We start from the raw sequence: 18318 nt of genomic DNA, 5'->3' as shown, positions 1-18318 counted from the left end.
GAATTATATATTCAAAAATTAAAAGGTGCGTGTCCCACCACCAAAAAGAGAAAAACTTGAGAAATGAGGAGTGTCCTATGATGGACCAGAAGATGCAAAATAGATGGATTTAGAATTGCCTAGGCAGGAGCCCAAGTTTGTGTGGATAGCCATAGACTTAACTCAAAAGGAGGAGACATAATTTGTAGCAGCTCTAAAAAAAAACATAGATATGTTCACTTGGAGCTATGCAAATTTGAAAGGAGTCCCTCTAGAAGTTTGCATGCATAAGATTCCTTTAGTGGATGGTTCTATATTGGTTAAACAAAGACCATACATGTATAATGAAACCTATGCTAAGGTAATTAAAGATGAAGCCGACAGACTTATCAATACAGGTTTCATTTACGAGATTGAGCACATAAATGGGGTATCACTGATTGTGTGATTACGCCTAAGAAGAATGGTAAGATTCCCATGTGCGTTAACTTCAAAAAAGCGAATGTAGCCATAGTAAGAGATCATTACCCATTACCATGCACTGAACATGTGCTTGAGAGAGTGGCAGGAAAAGAAGCCTATAGCTTCTTATATGGATTTTTTGGGTATAACCAAGTATCCATAGACCTGAAAGACCAACACAAAACAACATTCACTATAGAATGGGGAGCATTTATGCATAGAGTATTGCCATTTGGTTTAACCAATGGGCCAGCTACGTCGTTTCAACTTATGTGTATAGCGTGCAAGAATTTCCTAAGTAAATTCTTAGAGATCTTTATGGATGACCTTTGTGTAAACTTCAAGTTGAGATGAGAGCACATACCCTCTTTGAGGCATGTGTTGGAAAGATGCGGGCAATATAAACTATGCCTAAACCCTGAAAAGTGCAAGTTCCTGGTGAGTGAGAGAGGGTGTAATTTTAGGGCATGTGGTGTCTAAGAATGGGATCTCCACAGATGAAGGAAAGATTCAAGTGATTGTAGAACTCAAAAAATCCAAAAAATCAAAAGCAATCCAAAGATTAAAGGGTCACACATGGTATTATAGACACTTCATATTCATGTATACAAAAATTGCTAGACTGCTATATGCCTCGTTAGTATGTTTTGTGTGGACTGAAGGGTTTGAAGAGTCATTCCATAAACTCATGGAGGCCTTGATAAGAGCTCCAGTTCTCAGAGTGTCGAGGTGGGATGTCATCTTTCACGTACACATAGATGCATCAGCTTATGTTATAGGATGCATACTAGCCCAACCTAGTGAAAAGAACGCAGACTTTCCTATTAGTTATGCCAGTAGTAGAGAACTCAAGGATCCCAAGAAGAATTATACCACCATAGAGAGGGAAGGCTTAGCAATGGTTTATGCAAGTATGAAGCTTCACCATTTTCTTTTGGTGAATAAATTTATATTTTTTGAAGACCATGCACCAAGGGGAATCTCAGTGATTATTAATTCTTCTTGAGCTCAATTTCACTATGTCAATTCACAAAGAAACATCATATGTTAGAGCTGATCACCTATCTATAATTTCTAATATAGAGGGACCAACAAGGGTTGAGGATAATCTTCCAAATGCATCCCTATTTTAAATAAGCTTAGTGCCAAGGTGAAGTTATAAAAGATTGCTAAGTATTTGAACAATGGACTTCCCTTAGACGAGACCATATCCCTGAGAAGGAAATGCTAGTTAGTGCAGGCGACAACCCCATACACCCTCGTTTCAAATAGAAGAGGGAAAAAGGTCTTAAGACTCTGCATATGCAAGGATGAGTATGTTGATATTCTAGTCATCATTTCTAACTGAAGAGGAAAAGATGATGTCTTAAGACTCTGCATACGCAAGGATTAGTATGTTGATATTCTAGTCGTCAAAAACCAAGGAGACAATGTAAGACAAAACCAAAGGCCAGCAAACCAATTATATCCTACTATCTCATCCTCTCATAAAGTTTGATCAAGGAGCCGAATAAATCAAGTGTGGATACCTAAGGTGCCAAGGGAACCAACTTACCTGCCCACCAAACAACCAAATCCCAACAACAAAAAGCTAAAATAAATATAGATTACAAAGGAAAGTATCCCTAAAATGCAGATGAAAGTTGATGACAAGGTGGTATGGATCCCTAAGCTAAGAAAAAATTGAAAGTCATACAAGTTGGTTTAGATCCCTAAGATTTAAAAATTCAAAATTCATACAATGATCCAGCCACATAAAGGTCACTAATAGCCCAAGGATACTACCAAGGAAGAATTTGGGTGTGCCCAAGATGCAATCTGCATGAAGATGCAACCCTCCTAAAGTGACAAAAGAAAAGTTGATGGCAAGTTGGTATGGATCTTTAAGCTAAGAAAAAATTGACACTCATACAGTGATCTAGCCACACAAAGGTCACTAATAGCCCAAGGATACTACCAAGGAAAAAGCCAAATTCGGGTGTGCTGAAGATGCAACCCTCCTAAAGCGATAAAAGAAAAGTTAACAAAATCATCGTTATACTCAAGGACCATGCATCAACAAGTCACACCAAAGCCGGTATAGATGCCCAAAAGGCAAGATAAGGGGAAAGCAACTATTCCTAAGGGAGTCACATGACTGGTTCATCAGTGCACAATTCCATATTTCAAAGTCGAGTTGCTTGTGCTAGAGAGATAAGCATAAAGGTTCAATTGAGTCTCCTATGTGAGATGTGGTTGGCATAATGGTCAAGACTGAATTAGTTAGGAAGAGCGACAAAGTTAAGTCCTTAAGATACATAAAGGACCAGTGGAAATAAACTTTATGAATCTCACTATCAAAAACCCTAGAGCCTCTGCTCACAATATTGCTTATACCACATGGTTAGTTATGATGTTATTTTTAAAAGCATTTAGGTTTCACACTTAATTGACACATACATTAGGCATTCTTCTATTCATTGGCCTCCTCCCAAGCGCTTGCAAAATGCCACATCACTCATGTATTGAACACACAAGCTATAAAAACCTCAACATCAAAAGTCCATAGACCCTTACTTGCATAGCATGAGAAAACTTTGTTGAGCATGACTAGGGCACTAACACTGCATGGTATGGCATTAAACACAAAAACTTGTTGAGACCTAGGCACTAGCACTTGAAAATTTATAAAGGAAAATTCTTGGATTATAAGAATCTAACTTTGGAATGATCCGACTTCATGAATCGCTGATCTAACTTTAGGATCGTTTGCTTTTTGGATCGCCAAACATCTAAATTATTATCACAGAGTGATGATCCTATCTCTATAATTGCCGCGATCCAACTTCTAGAATTGTTCAAATTCTTGAATCGCTTTCTTAAATCAACCTTGTGTGATCGACCAATCTAACTTAAAGGATCACCAATCCAAGATTATGCCATGTCATCAAGTGGATATATAAGACAACCTACACCAATTCGACCCTATCATGAGTTTTGGTGAACAAACGATCTAACTATCGATTTGAGTGCAGACAAGACCTTCATTGCACCCACGCAAGAGTAGACAAATACACAAGAGAGATATGTATGGCCTTTTATTCTTCAATTCTCTACAATGATAACATATAAAGACAAGATTACATACTATAAGGGAAAGTACTCTACTACTAAAACATACAAGGTAATGTGAATCCAACTAAATGATCTAGTGCTATAATTATGCCATAATTCTAATAAATCTAAGTGGTAGTCATGATTATGCCACTAGGATGACAACCCTTTGATTTACTAGTAAATCAGACCCTTAAACCACTAGCAGCATATCAACCATAATCTCACCCACCATACTGGTGGGATGAGTGCGGAGGTGTCATCTTGGCATGTCATCCATATCCGCACTAGTTGACCTTGATGTCTCAATAGCCCTCCTCAAGCTCAACTCCATACCTTGCACTTCAAGTAAGCTTCTAAACCTGTGAAGCTTCTCTCTACCCAATGCCTTCATGAAGATGTCAGCTACCAGATCCTTTATGCTAACATAAAGCAAATCCACATCACTTGCTATAACTTTCTCCCTCTCACAAAATGATAATGCACCTCAATATGCTTCATCATACTCATGTTCTCATAATAAAAGATAACTACCCTTTCGATTGGCTCACTCGTATTTGCAAAGTAGCTTCTGTAAACCAAGTTACCTTACATGTCACTATAGCAGCACCCCTATACTTATATGTGCTTGATAGAGTAAGCACCATTGGTTGCTCTTCTTGCTACTCTAGGTAACACCAAGACTCCCAAGAGAACATAAAGCCACTAGTAGATCTCCTTTTTGAGACACTACTAGCCTAACCTATATATGTGTATCCATGTACATGTACTTATATACAAGCCTCATAGATAAATCCATAATGTAATGTGCAGTTTATGTACCTAAGCATCCTTCTCGCCACATCTAAATGTGACTTTCTCGAGGCCAACATAAACCGACTCACCAATTCAATCGAATAGCTTAAATTTGGCATGGTGATAGCCATGTAAATCAAACTACTTATTATACGCCTATACATAGTAGGGTCCTCTAAGAGATCACCTATATTTGTAAATAACCTCGTGTTTTGCTCTAATGGCATTGAGATTAGCTTGCACCCTATCATCTTATACTTGGACATCGTGTCTAAAGCATACTTTCTCTGCAAAACCCAAATCCCACCACGTGATCTAGTCATCTATATACCCAGGAAGCATCACAACTCACCCAAATCTTTCATTTCAAACTTCTTCTTAAGAGGTATTATCACCTCATCATTGTATAAATGTCATCATCATTGTCACATGTGAGTTATCAACATAAATGACCACTAGCACTTTCACATACTCTGAGCATCTCATCCACTTTGAACTTTGGTAAACGAGTTTTAATACTTTAAGGTTGCATATTCTCTTCAGCCCCCACTGAATATTGACATATCCAATAATGTGTTTATGTCAAATATCAATGTTTGCAATCATATATGTACCATGTGAAAACGTTACAACATTTATACTAGGCATTCTTATATCTAATGTAAACATTCTACCTTTTGGATAGAAAGGGTGCCAACTTTCCACTCACATGATAGTGTGGCTATATATATATATATATATATATATATATATATATATATATATATATAGCCACACACACATATTAATTGTGTGTTTACAAGAAAGTGTATATATATTCACTTTGGTTACCCATATTTAGAATTCACATATTACAAAGCTCTATTGTTGAAAGTAAACACAAAATATGAAATTACACACCATTGAACTCACACATTTCTTGTTAACTAATGGATTACAAAATATGAGATCACACACCATTCAACTAGATTTGCTGCACATTTCTTGTTAATTAATGGATTACAAAATATGAGATCACACTTAAATGGACAAAAGGATGGATATAGGGTTTTAGGGGAACAAGTCTAACGCCATGGATTCTGATTACGACGAGCAGGACGTATCAGGAAGAGCTGAAGAAAGAGACGCTGAGCCATGGATGCAGGCTTTCCCTTCAACAGGGGGCGAGGAGGAGGCAGACGCCATAGCTACACAGATGAAGAAGAAACAGCAGCGGGATTTGAAGACGAAGAAGAAGGGCAAGTCGGGGGGTTTCGAGTCGCTAGGGCTAAGCCCTCTCATCTTCCGGGCCATCAGAAGGAAGGGTTACCAGCTGCCTACCCCCATCCAGCGCAAGACTCTGCCCCTCGTCTTGGCGGGCTATGATGTGGTCGCCATGGCGCGTACTGGTTCTGGCAAAACGGCCGCTTTCCTCATCCCCATGCTGGAGCGTTTGAAAGCTCACTCCTCGAAAGCTGGAGCACGTGCAGTCATCCTCTCTCCTACCAGAGAGCTCGCCCTCCAGACATTCAAGTTCTGCAAGGAGCTCGGCCGCTTTACTGGTAAGCAAGCCTTGGCAATCAAGATCGTTAATAATATTCTGTTTAAGAGTAATGGTCATCTGTGTTTAAGATCAATGGTAATATTTAATCTTTCGTGTAAGATCAATGGTAATGTTCTACTTCATTTGTGTTAAAGATCAATGGTAATCTTCTGTTTAAGATGAATGGTGATTTTCTGTCGAAGTTCAGTCGGGACTCGGAATCTTCTATTTCATGTTTGTTTTGAGTTCTGGATGCTTTGCAGATCTACGCTTTGCTGTATTGGTAGGAGGTGACAGTATGGAATCCCAATTCGAGGATCTAGCAAACAATCCTGACGTGATTGTAGCAACACCTGGCCGTCTCATGCACCATCTTTCAGAAGTGGAGGGAATGTCTCTCAGAACAGTGGAGTATGCGGTATTTGATGAAGCAGACCGCCTGTTTGAGATGGGCTTTGCAGAACAGTTGAGGCAGATTCTCGCTCACCTTGGAGAGACCAGACAGACGCTGCTTTTCAGTGCAACATTGCCTCGCCTGCTTGCAGATTTTGCCAAGGCAGGTCTCAGGGATCCCCAAATTGTCCGTCTGGATGTAGATACCAAGATCAGTCCTGATTTGAAACTGGCATTTTTCACATTACGGCATGATGAGAAACCGGCAGCCTTAGTTTACATGGTCAGAGAACATATCCGGTCAGACCAGCAAACATTAATTTTTGTATCTACAAAGCATCATGTTGAGTTTCTACAGGAGCTTATGCGGAGGGAAGGCCTTGACTTGTCTGTGGTATATGGGGCAATGGATCAGACAGCTAGGAAAATACATCTTGCAAAGTTTCGAGCAAGAAAAACAATGCTTCTCCTTGTCACAGATGTGGCTGCCCGAGGAATTGATATCCCCCTTCTTGATAATGTTGTGAATTACGATTTTCCTTCCAAACCTAAGCTTTTTGTACACAGGGTAGGTCGAGCTGCACGGGCTGGGAGAATTGGGACAGCGTTTTCTTTCATTACCTCAGACGAGCTGCCCTACCTTTTGGATCTTCATCTGTTTCTCTCAAAGCCTGTGCAACCATCACCCACTGAAGAGGACATAGCTGCAAATGGTCAGGAATTGCTGAAGAGGCTGAGTGAATTTGCAGAGCAGGGTGACACAGTGTATGGTCGATTGCCTCAGTCGATACTGGATAACACAGGTGAGAAACTGAGGGGACTAGTTGAGCAAAATACAGAGCTCTTAGCACTGCAGAAGGCCTGCAGCAATGCGTTTCGTCTCTACTCCAAAACAAGGCCGTCTCCATCTCTAGAGTCAGCAAGAAGAGCAAAACGTTTGCCCAGGGAAGGCTTGCATCCACTGTTTAGGGAAGGAGTTGGAAATTTGGAGACAGCTGTTCTGGCTTTTACAGAAAGTCTAAAGAAGTTCAGGTATGGCATTTACATCCATGAAATATCTCATGATTGATTACTGTTGTGTGCTTTTGTTAGATGTTTAGTCTTGATAATGATGGGTGCCTTTTTTAGTTTCAATGCTATCGGCATCAAGCTCCATGTTTGTGGCTCTGTCTTGAGAATGTTAAGATAAGCTGAGACCATGCTCAGAATTTTAGAGATGATTTGTTGATTTGATGGGGTTTCTGGTCAATATTTGGCTTGTCTTCTGAAGGCCAACAGTGGCATTACTAGGCTTGCAATAAAAAGCCAAGGATATCACTGATGTTTCCAGGACTGGAGTGAGAGTAACGCTTTATGTTGCCTCTGGCTTCGGGTTAATAAGTCCATTGATGGTCATGGATGAATACCCTGTCCATTTGCCTTAGATACTCTTACCTCAAATGTTTAAGAACACGAGTTTCATGTTTAAGGCACTTGGAAATGGATGCTTGTAAGGCGTGTCTTACATTAAACTCTACATTTTTGGCACTCAGAAATAGGATTCTTGTAGAAGCAAGCCTTCTTTTTCTGAATAATTCTGGATTGCAGTTTTGACCTCGACAGATGAGTGTTTTAGGTGCTGCCTGGCCATGGTTTCCAGTATGGTAAGTGCTGTCTGCTTTACTGAAAGAGGGGGGATGCCTTGTTTCCAGTCTGGTAAGTGCTGTCTGCTTTACTGAAAGAGGCGGGATGCCTTGTTCTTTAGTTGCACTACTGTAACTGCTACATTGTGTTGTTTTCACGGCATCAATTTTGGAGGTATTGAGTTCACTTTGATGAATCATGACCTTAAACTCCATGCTTCTTTTTGTCTTTCTTTTGGGTGTTTTGGTGATAAGCTGCATAATCTCACCCTTGTCTCATGCCTAGGGGATTGCAGGCCCAAGCAAACTGTCTTGGAAACTGAAGGGGAGGCTGCACGTTCAAAGAATATGCAGGTTATTTTCTTACGCTTTAGTAAACCGTTTGGCAAAAACAAATTTTATATTTGTCAGTAAGGCAGGACCATACATTCTACCAATGAAAGCGAACTTTAAGATCTTGGAATCACAAATTTAAAAAGGATACAACAGCAGATGATGCAAATCACAAGTTAAAAAAATGATACAACATTAAAGTCACTTTTATTGACACGTCACACAAAAGTTTGGAGGTTTGAGGATCAGAGGTGCATGCACCAATCCTTGCCAACTCTCTTGTCTGTTTTGGAACTGTGCTGCAGTGTAAAGGTTTAACCTTGGCTACTTCTATTTTCCAAAAGATGGATCAATAAGTGCACAGTGATGTGTGTGGTCCTATGCGGACACCATCTATTGGAAAGCATGTATACTTTGTAACCTTTATCGATGATTACTCTAGATTTGCTTGGGTGTATCCCTTGAAGGCAAAATCTGATGTATTTGCGTGTTTTCAGCATTATGTGGCACAGGCTGAAAATCAAATAGGTTGCAAAGTGTAGACCCTCCGTACAGTTCGAGGGGGGGAATACATGTCCATTGCTTTCAAAGCTTTATGGCAGAAAAGGGCGTAAAGAATTAATGCATGATGCCATACTCTTCTCAACAAAATGGTGTTGCTGAGAGAAAGAACATGTCATTGATGGAAATGGCTAGATGCATGGTTAAAGGCAAAAGCTTGCCTCACAAATTCTGAATGGAGGCAATCATGTGTGCTACACATGTGTTGAATAGATGCCCTACCAAAGCATCAAAAAACATAATGCCATATGGAGCTTGGTACGAGAGGAAACCTAAAGTTGATCACTTTAGAGTTTTTGGATGTATTGCTTATGCACATGTACCTCAGCAATTGAGAGGTAAGCTCGATGACAAAGCCACTGAGTGCATATTTGTGGGTTACAGTAGTGGCAATCAAGGGTACCGTCTCTTTAATCCTTCCACACAAAGGATTTTGGATAGTAGAGACGTCGTGTTTGCTGAAAATTCAGACCAGCCATTGGCTCATTTTTTTGGACAGCCACCTTCAGGTCCGCATAACATACTTGAAGGACTTCTTCCATTGGGAATTGATGGCACAACAGATCAGCCATCAACTTTGCCTAATGGACAACATCTGAATGCTCAAAATCAGTCCATAAATGACCTCATTACACCTCAAAATGTAGAGGAAGCAGTGGAGGAAGAGCGGATAGCAACGGAAGAAGCTAGAGTTGTGCTTTGTTGGCTGCTCTGTACCTTACACGAGAGCAAGCTTTCAGCTCCACTTGGTACCAGGACACGGGCTAGCTCATGTAATGCAAGAGAACATGCAGAAGTTGCTCGCATGAGTACACTTTGTAATGCAGACGAGCCAGATTCATATGAAGAGGTTCATGAGGATGAGCATTGGGTGAAAGCCATGCAAAATGAGATGGATTCTATCCACAAAAACAACACATGGATTTGGTAGACTTGCTTGCTGGCAAGAAGTCAATTGGCACAAAGTGTGTGTACAAGTTGAAAAGAAAGTCTGACGGTGTGCCACATGTGAACATGGGCTAACCAAGGCACTTTTTCCCTTTGGGTTTTCTCCCTTGGAGATCTGGTGTGAAAGGACACCATTCAATTTATTTGTATTATGATATTATGGAGTTGACCTACAAGCTCCACAAATTCCAATGTAATCTCAAGGCTTGCATCTATCTCCATCTTCTGTGTACTAGCTTCACTTTGTGACTGTGTTTTGCTAACCCTAACTGTTCTGCAGCAACCCACTTGGGCCAACAGCTGAAGTGTTATGTTCACAACCAATAAGGTAAGTGGGAACAGTATTTGCCTTTAGTTCAAGTTGTTTTGAATGATTCTTTTTTTTTTAGCTGTTGACAGGACTCCATGCAGGGCAGCATTTGGAAGACTGTTCTAGTCTTTGTTGACTAGGACGTCATCCTCAGTGCTTGAAGGTAAGTGATTGACGGAGTCTTGCCCGGAGATCTTGGAGTCTGTGAAAGATTGGCTAAAGCGCAGGAGGGCTACACTTGATAGGCCAACAAGGAGAGGAGATGTGATCTTTTCAAAAGGCGATTGGGTTTATCTCAAGATAATGAAGCAAAGATTGAAACAGTTGGACAAGCGATGCCCAAAATTGTCATTTCAGAGCTTCAGACCCTTTCCTATTTTAAAGAAGATCAATGAGGCTTTTGTCACCATTTTGGGCACATCTCAAGAATTTATGTGTGTGAATGGGCTTTGGATGTTCAAAAGATCAAGAATGTACAGGCTTTGGGAATGGGGGATTATCCAATATAGATGACCAAGTGTTTGTGGCATGGTCCAGGCATTGAGACAGTTTCTTGGACACAAAAATGGGCTGTTGAGCTCAAGTATCAAGTGGAGAGTTGTTAGAAGTCATCTCCTGTCTAGATTTATACACCAGGGCCTTTGTTGTGGGTGTGCCCGCCCTTATGAGGTGTTTTATCATTTTTCTCCACTCTCCGTATTTTTTCTCTTATTTTTTCCATTTTTCTGTGGCTTGGGAGGCAGCCCTGAGGCGGCTGGAGGACCCAGTAGCTGGCCGATTGCTCAGACATCAGTCATGGAGTGTCTCATTGCTGGCCGACTGGATGTATGTAGTCGTGGGCCTCATGTGCTGCTGGCCGACTGTTGCTACAGTCGTGGAGGGTCTTTTCAGCAGGCCGACTGCCCATCTGGGGGCATATAAATAGGTCCCCAGTCCCATACCACTCAGTGTATCATACCCAGAATTTTCTTGTGTATATCAGAGCAGAGTTACATGCCTACTTCTCTCTCTCTCTCTCTCGTGCTGTTTTTTCTGCATGCGTTTTTGCTCGTGTTCCCAGATCTGGTCATCATCTCCGCTGCGTATTCTGACATGGTATCAGAGCCCTAGGCTCTAGATAGTTCTTGGGATTTGTGTGAGCAAGAGGGAGACTGTTTTGTTGCTGATTGGTGGATTGTGATTGGGAAGAGAAGGTGCAAGAGGAAGGCGGGCTGATTTGTTGGACAGCCACTTGCAGGTTTTAGTTCTTCTTTGTTCCCATCCTCCCACCCTATTCAGAGTACATCCCCGCAATGGCAGATCTGTTTGAGATGGCCGAGAGACATGTGAAGATCTTGACACTCCCCATGTTCCCGGTGGACCGTCAGTTGGACGGGAGCAACTACGGCATATGGAAGGTTATGATGGAATCTGTTTTGGAGTCTTACGACCTCGCTGATTTCGTCGTTGTTGGTGTTTCACGGCCGGAAGTTGAGGAAGGGGAGTTACCGTCAACCCGAAAGGACCGGGAGGCCCAGACACAGATGTGGGATCGTGTCAACGCCAGGGTCCGTTCGTTTATTTTCCTCAACTGCACACCGCAGGTAATTAATCATGTAAAGCATATGACGCTGGCCAGAGGTATATGGCAGCATTTGGCCTCACTTTACAACAGGGTATCGCCCATGAAGAGGATTTCCTTGGAAGTACAGATGCGGGTTATGAACCTTGCAAAGTCGTGGACGATGCGGAAGCATATTAACAAGCTGCAGGCTCTTCAGCAAGAAGTTCTTCAGGCTGGGAAGGAGATATCATCTGAGGACATAGCCATAACATTGCTGTCGCACTTGCCCTCTTCGTACTCAACATTTTACTCGTCGTTGATTACCAGTGGCAGGCTCAGCACCATCACGTGGGAGGAGCTTGTGCCCATGGTCCTGGACCAGGAGGAAAGATTCACGAACCCTCCTCAGGCTGGAGGTTCGGAGGCCTTAAGTGGCCAACGGTCGAAAGGCGGTAACACGGGCAAAGGGAAGGCTTCGTCGGAGAAGTCTTCTGAGAAGAAGTCCGTTACTGACCGCGAGAAACTAAAGGCAGAGAGGACCTGTAATGATTGTGGTGAGAAAGGCCACTACTGGAGGCAGTGTCCCAAGCGGAAGACCGAGAAAGATGAAGATTCCTTAGCAGCAATCATGAAGACTCCGGCTTTTGTGCACCTGGAGGTGATGGACACCGATGTTTCATTTTCTTCAGGCAAGGAGGAGATTGGAGGACTCTCCGCAACGGATACTCGGGAGTGGATTCTCGATAGTGGTGCTTCTAGGCACATGACTCCTTCCCGTTCCGGTTTACAGGATCTCTGCAGGTTTTCTGGTCATATTCTTACTGGTGATACATCCACTATCCCAGTTCACAGTGAGGGCAGGATGGAGATAGTTCCTGATGGCAGAGGGGGGAAGCGTTCCTCCCAAGTGTTGTATGTTCCCGGCACTTGGTTTTCATCTGTTGTCAGTGCATCAGGTTTGCAAGACTGGTGTACGGGTGGAGTTTGATGAGCGTTTTGTTACTCTCTGGGACAAAGCAACAGGCCAAGTGGTTTGGGAAGGTGGAGTGGAGAATGGAGTTTACAAGCTTTTAGCACTCTCTCTCCCAGGTCCTCAGGTTTGTGATGAGTGGCAGTTTGGTAATGGCCACTTAAGTGTGGATACGCTGCAGGTGCGGACTTTCCGGGACTAGATGGTGGATAGCTTGCCAGTAGATGGCAGCAGTTGGCAGGAACTTTCCAGTACTGATGTTGGTAGTTCTTGTGTTCGTCAGTCAGAGGAAGCTGAACAGGTCACTTATGCTCTAATGTCTCGTAGTATTCGGGACAAAGAAACTCCAGTAGTTGAGGATGTTCTTTCCACGGGGACCTTTCGAAAAGCCAAGCAGGTGGCAGTTGATTACTTGCAGAAGGAGGTGGTTTCTCCAGGCTTTGTGGTTCCGGATTCAGAGAGGGTGGTTGACAGGTTTCATTAGGTTTCCAGGACTTGTTTGTGCACCGTAACAGGTGTTGATCCTTGTGAGCAGTGTGATGTCTCTGTGACTCAGAAGCTGTATGGTTCATCGATTTGGTTGATGGACACCAGATTGGACGGGAGCTTCCTGATGAGGCAGTTGAGCTCATGGTTGCGGATGACTCTTTGGGAGGTAGGATTGCGTTTCCTGTGGTTTCTGCGGCATGCGAAGGATCATGGACTCTTGTACACAGGAGGGGGATTGTTGGATGGAGTCCGACTCCACGGTTGGAGTGACTCGGTTTGGGGAGGAGATCCGGACACGAGGAGATCTACTTCAGGCCGAGGAGCAGTTTTATGGAGCAGTGAGAAGCAGTCATCTTTTGCCTTGTCGAGTGCAGAGGCAGAGTACAGGGCTGCTTGTGATGCTGCTTGTGAGGTGGTGAGGATGCAGGGGTTGCATTGCAGGTTTGGGCTTCCACTGGAGGAACCCACTGGAGGAACCCATGGTCATCCAGAGGCACTTTGTTCGTGAACAGATCGTTGTTGATGACATCTTGCTAGAGTTCTGTTCGACGGAGGACAGTACGGTGGACCTCTTCACGAAGTCGCTCTCTCAGGATTTGCTCAGGCGGCACCCCAGCTCCCTGTTGTTGGTTTCACAGCCAGGAGCTGAGAGGGGGTGTTAGAAGTCATCTCCTGTCTAGATTTATACACCAGGGCCTTTGTTGTGGGTGTGCTCGCCCTTATGAGGTGTTTTATCATTTTTCCCCACTCTCCGTAATTTTTTCCTTATTTTTTCCATTTTTTTGTGGCTTGGGAGGCAGCCCTGAGGCGGCTGAAGGACCCAGTAGCTGGCCGACTGCGCAGACATCAGTCGTGGAGTGTCTCACTGCTGGCCGACTGGATGTATGCAATCGTGGGCCTCATTTGCTGCTGGCCGACTGTTGTTACAGTCGTGGAGGCCTTTTCAGCAGGCCGACTGCCCATTTGGGGGCATATAAATAGGCCCCCAGCCCCATACCACTCAGTGTATCATACCCGGGATTTTCTTGTGTATATCAGAGCAGAGTTACACGCCTACTTCTCTCTCTCTCTTGTGCTGTTTTTTCTGCATGCGTTTTTGCTCGTGTTCCTAGATCTGGTCATCATCTCCGTGCGTATTTTGACAAGAGTATGTATGGCAAACTTGAGGATTTGGGAGACTTGTATGACAGTGGTTGATGGAGCGGATGAGGTACTAGGCCCAGGTGCCATTTTGGGAAGCGTTGCCATAAGGTTGGCTTGTAGGGTTGCTAGCATTTGGTGACGTTGGAGTTGCATGGCTTCCCAATCTAGCTTATGTTGGTATTTTGACGCTGTGTGTTCTGCCTGGCTTCAATCTTCAGGCTCCCTGCGTTTGGCTTTCTCTATCTGTCGTGCCTCATCAAGTTCCTGTCTTCTTTATTGCTCCATGAGAAGAAGCATGTGCTGAAAAATTTGGGAACCCTACTTTGTAATTTGCACTTTAGGTTGCTCTTTAGGCTGTTCGTTTTTTTCTCCTGCTTCTTCTGCTTGTTTACCTGTAGCATGAGTAACCTGTTTAGCTCCATTCTCTCTTGAAGGAGTTTATTTGCGCTTTGTAGAAGCGCTTCTTCTTTTCTTGTGTCTTTGGGGACACTTTCTTTTGCAATGGTGTCTTCGTGGACACTTTCTTCTGCAATGATGCCTTCCTTGAAACTTCTTTATTCTTCTCCTGACATTGTGAATGGCGTCATGGTTTTCCCTAACCTCATTTTTACCACTCACGGATTTGCCTTCACTTAGGTAGTCAAGCGAGGTGACAACGAGAAGCTTTGATACCAATGTAACATGCAAATGGCTAGATCGTGTAACCCATAGTAAGACCTTCTTTATATGTTTATGAAATGAGCATGCAATAATCCACTTTAATCTTTTATACAGAGGAGGTAGAGCTGGAGAGAGAGAGAGAGAGAGAGAGAGAGAAAGATATATTAAGCGTCTACTAAAGATCCAATGGGCCTATGAGACCAAAGTGGTACAATAATGTCCATGGCATATCTCATCATGGAATGGAAAATAAAACAGAATGAAAACATAAATATAGCTATCTCACCGGGGTGATATCACCAGATTGGGTCCCAATTTACCCACCAAAGCTCTCTCTCTCTCTCTCTCTCTCTCTCTCTCCCCCCCCCCTCTCTGGCGCCCGATGCAAGTAGGAGTATTTGCTTGTAGTACTATGGAGAACTATTACAATGCTGAGAACTGACAGAGAATTGACTGACAGAGACTGCCAAACGCAAAGATGTTGTAGACCGGATGTCTGCCAAACCAACAAGCGATATGAAGCCAACTTTGAAGCCACTTCAGATAGCCTTATGCATACTTAGATCTGCTGAGGGAAATGCACTGCTGAAGCAAACTTCGGGGCTGCCTATGGACTGAAGCACTAGGTGCTTGGCTGAGATTTATGGATGCAAAAGACCAAGGTCTTCAAGCATACGTATTTGCACTGTTTTCTATGACTGAAGAATGATTTATGAGATGGTTTGTGCAATATTGTACTAGAGATTCACTTGTATTACTTCTTTCTTGTACATAATACATAGTAGTTTAGGGCTTGTGTGTACTGTATGTGATTTTGCTGCACTCTTCTTTCTATCTCTGAAAACTCTAGCACATAGGCAAAAATGTTCTACAGTTGGTATTAGAGCCTAGTAAACCTGCAGTTCTTTTTTTTTTGTGGCACCTGTGTGTGTTGAAACTTGATGGCTTGGATAGGGTAGAGTCCCTAGGCTCCAGGAGTGGCACAAGTCTGAGTTTGGGAGAAGATCTTCCGGTGACTTGTTATGGATCCCATAGAGCTTGCAGATTTACTTTAGGGTCTCAAAGGAAGCATGGAAGCCATGACTAACTGTTTTGAGCCGGCACCCCCGAGCGCACGTTGTTCCAGATTGGGCGTCTATTGAGGCTCTTGCTTCTCAGCAAGTGCTTGACAACTCCAGGGATGAAGTGGCGAAACTTCCGGGAGGAGGGTTTTTCACTCCTTTGGATGGAGGTAGGGATGTACTGGACAAACTTCGCTCCGGGTCTAGTAGTCATCATTCTACACCTGTGTGTAGTTGGCATGAGAGATGTCATTCGCATGATTGATGGTCTCCTTCGCGAAGTCCGTCTCCACTAGATTTACCGTATAGTTCCCATTTGCCTACACCAGCTCGACATCGGGATACTACTAGGTTGCTGAGTTCTTCCTCCATGCCTCGTGAGGAACGAGCTCAGTTATTGCAATTTCTAAAGCCAGCCAAGTTCACCGTGAAGATGGACGGAGAAGTCGTCAAGGGGTAGTGCCAAGAAATGAGAAAGGGGGGGAGATGCAAGGCAAGGGGGCAAAAACAAAGGCAAAGGAGGAGGGGAGGGGGTGCTCATGGGGTGCTCATGAGTAGGTGGGGAGCCCAAGCTTGCTCCTTGAGCTTCCATTTCAGCCCTTGTAAAAGAGTTGAGTTTTATTTAAAGCAACACCACATAGCTGAATAACTGTCAGGTGCAATGTAATGGGTTTTAACATGTGCAAAATGCAATATCTATAGGCTACCCATCCCCTCCCCCCTTTCCGCTCCCTTCCCCTCCCTCCTCTCCCAAAGAAGCCTACCCAATTCAACGTATTCTTTTAATGACACATACATACAAACTAAAAGAACAACAAATCAACGTGCTTAGTATGCATTTCTATTTCAGTAAATAGGTTCTGCCCTCAAGTCTGAGCAATGATATTTGACTATAGACGCCAATTGCTCAAGGGGTAGATGTGATGAAAAGAAAAAGAGCAGTACACGAGCGCGTAATCAATGCTACACAACAGCAACAGCAGCAACATCACCATCAACATCAACATCAACAATCGAACCTGTCTTATAGTGATGGCATTGAAGAGGTGGATATTGTCTAGTTTGATAAATGGAATATATAGACAAAACTATATGCATTTGATCTTATTGTTGTTTATTCATCACCGTCCTTTGTTTTCTTCAAACAGTTAGGTTTGGAAGATGGGCAAGGAGCTGCCATAGAGAAACCCAAGCCAAAAAAGAGAAAAATAGGTATTACTACCAACAATATATATATATATATATATATATATATCTATTTTCTTGAATGATCTGACAAAGAAATGATTTTTATGCCACTATTATGTAATATGTTGTGGGTATGTGGCAGAGCTGGAAGAATAATGCTACTATTTTTTATAGGATAGGTTATTTCTATGCTTGATACATTGCCTTGTAAAAAAAAGCCACTTTTGTGCCATTTAGAGATATTTGAAAAAAAATAAAATTTCTTTTAGTATATTATTTCTAGTAGCAAAATGCTCTTAACATAAGATATTAGTTGAAATAAGTTTAATAAACATAGTCTTCCATGGTTATCATTTGGGCATTTTTTGCACAAAGTTCTAATCTTTAAAATTTACTTAAAAGATAACATTAATAGAATTTAAGCACAATACAAATGTGATACATAAATTCTTCTATATGATTTTAGGCCATGGCATGTACCTTCTATCAACTAAAGACACTTTTTTTACATGTCTCCTGAAGATAGGCTATTACAATATTTTTATGCTATTTTAGTAATTTCAAAAGTTGTAATTTTTACTAGGTACATATTTTTTTAAAATAAAACTTTTTTTTAAAGGTAGATGCTTAATGAAGGATTCTCGAGTAGTCTCATGGAATTTTGAGTTAATTCGCATTTCCATTTCTTCAAAATTCATAAATCAGTCTCAAGTCACTTTTGTGGCTCAATTACGGAGCTATTATTATTCATAGTGGTTAGGGACTACGTGCCAGTACCAAGTTAAAGAGATTGCAATTCAGATTAATCAATCGAATTCAACAAGAAGAAAATTGAAGTTGGGTTCTAGCACTACCTTCCTAGAAAGCACGTTGTGAATTTTGCATGCGCAAAAGCCTTGCTTACTTGATCCTCAGCCCTAAGTCTGATAAAGAACAATGATGCAAATTTTAATGATGATTAGAGAGAGGAGAGACAGAGAGATGAGCTGTGTGTTCAATGTATTATATGGTGCAAAAAGATGATGATGTCTCTATAACTTCTAAGGCCTTTGGTCTTCCCAAAAGAGGTACTTATGACCTTCTAATGACTGACCTTCTATCTTCTACTGACTGCCTATGGGCCTGCCCCTGAAGGGGCTCCAGATGCCTATGAATGGACTTGGCTGTTTTCTACCCTGGACCAGCCCGACCTGCTGTTGACTGGCCGGTCCCATGTGTCCATGACCTAGATAAATCATGTACATAT

The 18318-nt window shown here is 42.4% G+C and overlaps 1 protein-coding gene across 5 annotated transcripts in view; it reads left to right on the top strand.

Annotated features, from left to right (window-relative positions):
- Positions 1-5175: 5175 nt before the first annotated feature.
- The window catches only part of LOC147624411 (putative DEAD-box ATP-dependent RNA helicase 29), a 54045-nt gene continuing 40902 nt past the window's right edge, over positions 5176-18318 (top strand). For 2 of the 5 annotated variants that reach the window (XM_086819396.1, XM_086819401.1), the window contains exons 1-5: positions 5331-5870; positions 6115-7276; positions 8163-8220; positions 16781-16930; positions 17033-17096. In XM_086819396.1, coding sequence (XP_086675522.1) covers positions 5402-5870; positions 6115-7276; positions 8163-8220; positions 16781-16930; positions 17033-17096 — 1903 coding nt within the window. In that variant the 5' untranslated portion in view covers positions 5331-5401. Of the gene's footprint in view, positions 5871-6114; positions 7277-8162; positions 8221-16780; positions 16931-17032; positions 17097-18318 lie in introns of all 5 variants that reach the window. The other 3 variants (XM_086819398.1, XM_086819400.1, XM_086819399.1) reach the window with 3 other exon arrangements.

This window comes from Cibotium barometz, chromosome 25 (genome assembly GCF_041138505.1).
Source record: "Cibotium barometz isolate CiBa-2024 chromosome 25, ASM4113850v1, whole genome shotgun sequence".
NCBI classification, from domain to species: Eukaryota; Viridiplantae; Streptophyta; class Polypodiopsida; order Cyatheales; family Cibotiaceae; genus Cibotium; species Cibotium barometz.
Note: the sequence above shows the minus strand (reverse complement) of the source record. Positions and strands in the feature narration are given on the sequence as shown.